Source organism: Marmota marmota, unplaced genomic scaffold (assembly GCF_001458135.2).
Source record: "Marmota marmota marmota unplaced genomic scaffold, marMar, whole genome shotgun sequence".
In the NCBI taxonomy this organism is placed as follows: Eukaryota; Metazoa; Chordata; class Mammalia; order Rodentia; family Sciuridae; genus Marmota; species Marmota marmota.
The window spans coordinates 5452412-5458520 of record NW_025999905.1 but is presented as its reverse complement, the minus strand read 5'-3'; the positions used below and the strand labels follow the sequence as shown (position 1 = coordinate 5458520).

At 36.9% G+C, this 6109-nt stretch overlaps 1 protein-coding gene across 3 annotated transcripts; it reads right to left on the bottom strand.

Annotated features, from left to right (window-relative positions):
* Window positions 1-4035: 4035 nt before the first annotated feature.
* Arl4a (ADP ribosylation factor like GTPase 4A) lies at window positions 4036-6036 on the bottom strand. 3 transcript variants are annotated; one of them, XM_048799627.1, is made up of 2 exons: window positions 6022-6036; window positions 4036-5453 (listed from the first exon to the last, which is right to left on the bottom strand). In XM_048799627.1, the coding sequence occupies exon 2, from the start codon at window positions 5255-5257 to the stop codon at window positions 4655-4657; it is 603 nt and encodes a 200-aa protein (XP_048655584.1). In that variant the 5' UTR covers window positions 5258-5453; window positions 6022-6036; the 3' UTR covers window positions 4036-4654. The 3 variants fall into 3 exon arrangements, with proteins under 3 accessions (XP_048655584.1, XP_015353596.1, XP_015353597.1); XM_015498110.2 differs by lacking the exon at window positions 6022-6036 and adding an exon at window positions 5766-5883 and having other exon boundaries at window positions 4036-5458; XM_015498111.2 differs by lacking the exon at window positions 6022-6036 and adding an exon at window positions 5766-5883.
* Window positions 6037-6109: the final 73 nt, after the last annotated feature.

Here is a 6109-nt window from a genome sequence, read left to right as displayed (position 1 = left end):
TCCTAGATCTGGAGTAGAGCCTGAAATTTTTGCATTTCTTACAAGTTCCTAGGTAATGCTAATGCTTCTCATCTGGGGAAGATGAGAATCACCAGTTCCAATAATGTAGGACAGATAATATAGTATCTAATCTGCATTGGATATGGGGACAATATTCCAGGTAATACTTCTGTTCTGGCACTACTTTAATTTCTTTCTTATTATAAAACCAGGGTAGAGAGGGCCCAAGAAAAAAAGTAGGGGTTATTTTTTAATAACCAAGGATTTTCTACTTAATTCTTTATAATTCAATCTTTTCCAATATGGGCAATCTCAACTCCAGCAAAATATAAGCAGAAAACATTAAAAACAAGACCCAAAACTGAAAGTTACTGGAAAATAACATAGCACATATATCCACTACAAACACAAACATACATCATCATCTATCAGATGTGTTCACAAATATTGGCAAGTTTCCATGGAAGGGTCAACATACAGATGTCTACTTATCATCAAAATTTGAATTACTCACAATCTTGGGGCATTTTTAAGAACTGATAGCTCTAAATTGTTTTTATTTCTGTGAAATGAGTTTGCTTTATTTTTATTTATTTCTAGACCAGAAAAAACACATAATTTTAAATTTTGTTCCTTAGGTAAGAAAAGATTATATCGTGCCAAAAAATAGAGTGATGCTTTAAAAAAAATGTAAGAAAATGACCTGGTTTTAATGGAATTTTGAATGTTGAGATTTTCTCAAGTTCCACCAAGTTGCCATTTTATGCCATGAAATACAAATGCTAAGAAAAACAAATTAAGAGGGTTGTTTTTGTTTGTTTGGTCATATGCCTCCTACAAATTTTTTTCTCTAAATACATCTGTCAGAAAATATTCTGTCCATTGAATGCTTACTATGTATTAGGTATTCTGCTAAATATTGTTTCATTTCATCTTTTGTTACCACAATGGTTGATATAATCTTCAGTTTACAAATGAAGAAACTAAGGCTGAAATTATTAAATTACTCAAAATGAAACTAGTCAGCAGTAGATTCAGTATTCAAATATGGACTTGTATGACAATGATCAGTTACACCACAAGACCTCTTAATTCATATTGATTCCTATTGGTTAATAATAGGTTCTATTTATTTTTCATGAAGTGCTTAGCACTGTGCTAAATACTTTATAAACATTATTTCATTCAGTTCTCTCACCCTTATTTTTTCTTTGCAGTACTGGGGATCAAACCAATATACCATTGAGCTACCTCACCAGCCCTTTGTATTTCGTATTTTGAGACAAGGTCTTGCTATGCCAAGGCTTACCTCTAACTTGTGATCCTCCTGCCTCAGCCTCCTAAGTAGCTGGGATTACATTCACGTCACAAATTTCAAGGAACTTGCTTAAAGATCACACAGAATGGGAGAGCCAGGATTGAACACTGATCTGATTCCACTTATTATCTCCTAGTCTCCTTTTAGGTATTTCTGTATTTTTAACTTGCAAGTACAGAATTAGATTCATACTCTGGCTGTTATTTGCTGAGAATATTATCTTTGATCTTCAAATATTTTAATATTAACTTTATGATTATTACTTTGGCATCCTATACTGGTTCATAGGAAGACTTCATCTAAACATTCCAGTGTTCCACATCATTGCTATCCATTTACATAATATTCTGCTAAATTTAAACCTGAAAGCTAAAATTGAAACCTCAAACAATACTCAGAACTCTTAAGTTATATTAGCTAAATGCTGAGCTTTACATCATCTACAGTTTGAAGAAACTTTTGCATCTGTCATTGCTAATGAAATCACTGTATTTATATTAATCATCTAATTACTGAATAGAAACTTGAAACTCTACACCATAGATTTCCTTCAAGGTCATTAGAATAATTAACAAAGAGCAGAGTTAAACAACTTGTACAAACAAACAAAAAATTCTAAGTCTATTCCTTTCTCTCTGTTGAGAAGCCACTAGTCATATGTAGACTAATAGTCCTCTCCATATATACATATATTTATAGCAATAACTATAACTTTTGGCCTCCAGTAAGTATCTAGTTCATTTTACTAGGATTATTAGTATAATCTCTGCTGACTAGAGTACACAATTTGTAATATATCTTAGAAGAATTCTGTAAATTTAAATCCCTATATGTATCAAAAGATTTTTACTTAGTTCTTTTGCAAAAATTTGAATTTAGAGTTGTCCAATCCTTGACTAGTATTATATATTATGTAATTTCAAATATAAAGAAACAGCTTACAAATATACTTTAGATATTAGAGGTGTAACTCCGTGGTAGAGTGCTTGCCAAGTGCTTGCCAACTCTGGGTTCAATCCCCAACAGTGGGGGTAGAAAAAATACACACACACACACTTGTTCTCTTTTTTACAAAAGGTATGCCAAAAAAAGCAAAACACTAGATATAAAAGCACTGCCTTAACTCTTCAGAATTTGAGACTCCTTATTAGACTATGCTATTAATTGCTAGAATAGGTGATAGGGAAATTGAATCTTCCAAACTTGAAAATATAAATTATGAGTTTTGTAAAAATTGTCTTTTAATAAATAAAAGGTGATACAGTGTTCATGACATTTTCTTGCTGCTGTTCACTAAATATGAAAACTTGGATAACAAGAATTTGCTGATCAAATTATTAGGCTATAAAATTCTTAGGGTCAACAAATTAACCTTTCAAGAGATAATTAACAGAGCACTATTTTATAGAGTAAGTAGAAAGTAGAGACAGAAATCCTAAATTGATTCAGATTTGGGGGTTTCAGGAGCCAAGCTTTATTATAACATCTTGGATCTACTAGTAATAATCGGAGTATCAGTGAAGGGTAAAAAACAAACAAAAGGCTCCTCCCAGAAAGCATCTTTCCATGACTGTCTCACCTGAGAAGACCCAAATCAAACTATTATAAAACTAATCAGCCCAGCTGCTCCAAGTTGTTTTTACCCATCTAATTATAAGCTTCAGCAGAAGTGATAATACATATAAACTCAAAGTCGAACACTGTTCTCCTAATGCCTCAAGTAGTTTATTGGTAGTTATTATCCACATTTCTATAAATATAAATATTCTAAGTGATCATCACTAGAGTGCAGGTACATTTAACATGAAAGCTCCACAGGAGGCTACTTCATTTTGTGTAGAACAAAAATTAAGGTTTCAAAAATTCAATTATGCTGAAAAAAAAAAAAACTAAAACAAATGCTGCTATCAAAGTGCATTTCTTTTGGTGATTTCAGAACAAACAGCTGTTGGCATTACACATAGGAAATATGCTCATTTGCCAATATATGATTACTTGAACTAAGTCTTTCCTGAAGATAAGAATTAGACAAAGGTCTTTCCTCCTTATATATAAGAGTTTGGTGGTTTTTTTTTTTTTTTTAACAGAAACAGCATCATTGAATTTTCATAAAACACTTTGCTACTTTCCTCTCATTTTCTAAAATCATAATTCTTATCTGCAGTACTTTGCCATTCCTTACTATCATCAGGACTGTATATCTCAGGTAACACTGGTCAGTGGTAAGCAAAAAAAAAAAGAAAAAAGAAAGAAAGAAATTAAAGCTCAGAACATATATTGATATTTTACATATTCATTCCATTACACATCAGGTGTTGTTTATAAAGATTTTGCCCCTCCCAAGACACTACAAAAATATGTGAAAAACCACATCTGTTTTCAGCCAGCAAATATTAATAGAACAAATATCTTTTAACCAGAGTATTTTAGAGACCATGTATTATCTACATTCACTAATTGCTTTCTTCATAAATCCATATATCCAAGCATATGCATTTAGGATTAGTCCACATTCCCATATTTACTTTACTATTAAAGTCAAGTAAATTAGTCTAGGTTCTTTAAGTGAAAGTGCTTCTGACAACAACCTACTTCTATAATAGCCCCAAATCCCAAAAAAGTTGTTTTAAACCTGTGTAGAAAGATGCATAGTTATTTCTAAGAAAGACTACACACCAAAACATGCTTCATCAAGAAAACTAATCCATGCACTTGAGTATACCTCAAACACCTTATTTTTTATTGAAGTCAGACCAACTTAAACATTGTCTAGAATTAAGAGACAGCATTAAATTATTTGATTCCAGAAACATAAAAAAATCATTTAGCCAAAGTTTAAAAAAGCAAACACTTCCTCCCTGTCCCAGTGTGATCATATAACTGCATAAATATGTGTATATATTAATCTACTTTAAGTATCCATTCACTAGCATTTTATCTTAACATACAAAGCCTTGTATGCAATTTCTTTGCAAAGGCTTCCCCCCAAAAGATATAAGCACAAAACACTAGGTAGACACTCTTCAGAGTTTTATTTTACTAACTTCAGGTCAAACTTCCACAACTATTTTCTGGTCAATTTACTATTCTTGCTTGGCTTCCCAAAATGGTAGTACCGATAGATTTATGGTGTAGGGAGAGGAAACCACTTTAAGAAGCACTGCATTTACTCATCTTCCAAAAGGCAAATAAATTGGGCATCTGATTGTTCAACAAAACAAAGCTTTAATAGCATCCAGGAAGGCAGACACGCAAACCAGGCTGTAGACACTCTTCCATTTGTCAAAATCAGACCAGAGAAAACCTATTCCACACAGATATAAAAGGTACTGTTATTCATCTTTTCTTTTTCTGTTGCCGCAACATTTTTCTTCTTTTAATTATCATATCGTGTAGTTTCTCAAGTCCTTCCTTTAGTCCATCTCCTATGATTGCACAGGTAGGCTGCAAATGCCAAGGTGTTGATGAGCTCAGTTCACCCATTGCTAACAATTTTTCAATTTCTGTGAGAGACAGTGAGTTCCTCAGGTCTTGTTTGTTAGCAACTATAAGTACAGGGACTCCTTGATTTTCTGATATCCTAGTTATTTTATGAAGTTCTGTTTTGGCTTCTTCCATTCTTTCAACATCAACAGAGTCCACAACAAACACAATGCCATCTGTGCATCTGGTATATGACTTCCACAGTGGCCTTAATTTCTCCTGACCACCTACATCCCAAAAGTGAAAAGTGACTGTTTTAGAATTTCCCAAGGTTACCTTAATTTTCTCAGTGTTAAATCCTTTGGTAGGTACAGTATTTACAAATTCATTGAACTGCAGCCTGTATAAAACAGTTGTCTTTCCAGCACAGTCCAAACCCAGTATAACAATGTGGAAGGACTGAAATGAAGGGAGGCTGGACAGGATAGAAGTCTGATCTGACAGTCCATTCCCCATTTCCAGTTGCAAATAAGTGTCCCAAATTGTAATGTTTTCTTCTTTCTGCTTTGGAATCTCTTTGGTGATGCAGCTACAAGACTGCTCCGGAATCGGAGTCTGGGTCCAAACGAGAAACCATTGGCAGGCGTTTCTATGCGGGGGGAACGCACCCCACGTCCGTCCAGTTCAGATCTCCACGCAGCTCTAGCAGTTGCTGCACTAGAAACCTTGGACTCAGACAAGGACCACGCCCACTCCTCACGGCCCACCCACGATCCCAAATCCCATTGGTCACCCGTATCAGGGCAGCCCTGCCACTCCCGCCCCCGAACCCTAATTGGTTAGGGAAACCGTCGCTCCCCGTGAGGCAGAGCAGGGCTCTTTCCCGGTCCACCCGCACCACCTGTTGACCCTAAGTTAGAAAACAAGGCGCTCTAGGAGAAAGCCGAGCGGCCCCTGCAGGGGAGCGGGTGCCTCAGACTGTCAGGTCGCCGTCAGCCCTCTGGCTCCGCCCGCCCCGGCGCACCTGCAGCGCGGCCCACAGACGTTGCGCCACGGTCCTCACATCCGGGGCCCGCAGTCACCGCCGGCGCCTTAACTCTTTCTCGGCTGGTGGAGGGTGCTCGTTATGGTCGCGCCAACCCCCTGTGGCTCAAACGATATGACCTGCGGCTCCCGCAAGGGCAGGCCCTCCCTCCCTGCAGCGGCATCCCTTCACCTCACTCCTCGGCAACGGGCCAGTTCTTCCCCCGCTAGGGCGTGGCCACCCGGCTACAGCTCACCTGACTAACCGTCCTTCCCTCGTCCTAACTCTGTGTCTCAGCCGTTTGGGAAGTACGCTGACACCTGTCCCAGGGTGTCAGCAAAGCC

Bases quoted from the DNA above. Each gene is read 5' to 3' on its own strand.
- Arl4a (XM_048799627.1), bottom strand. From the start codon at position 5,257: ATGGGGAATGGACTGTCAGATCAGACTTCTATCCTGTCCAGCCTCCCT.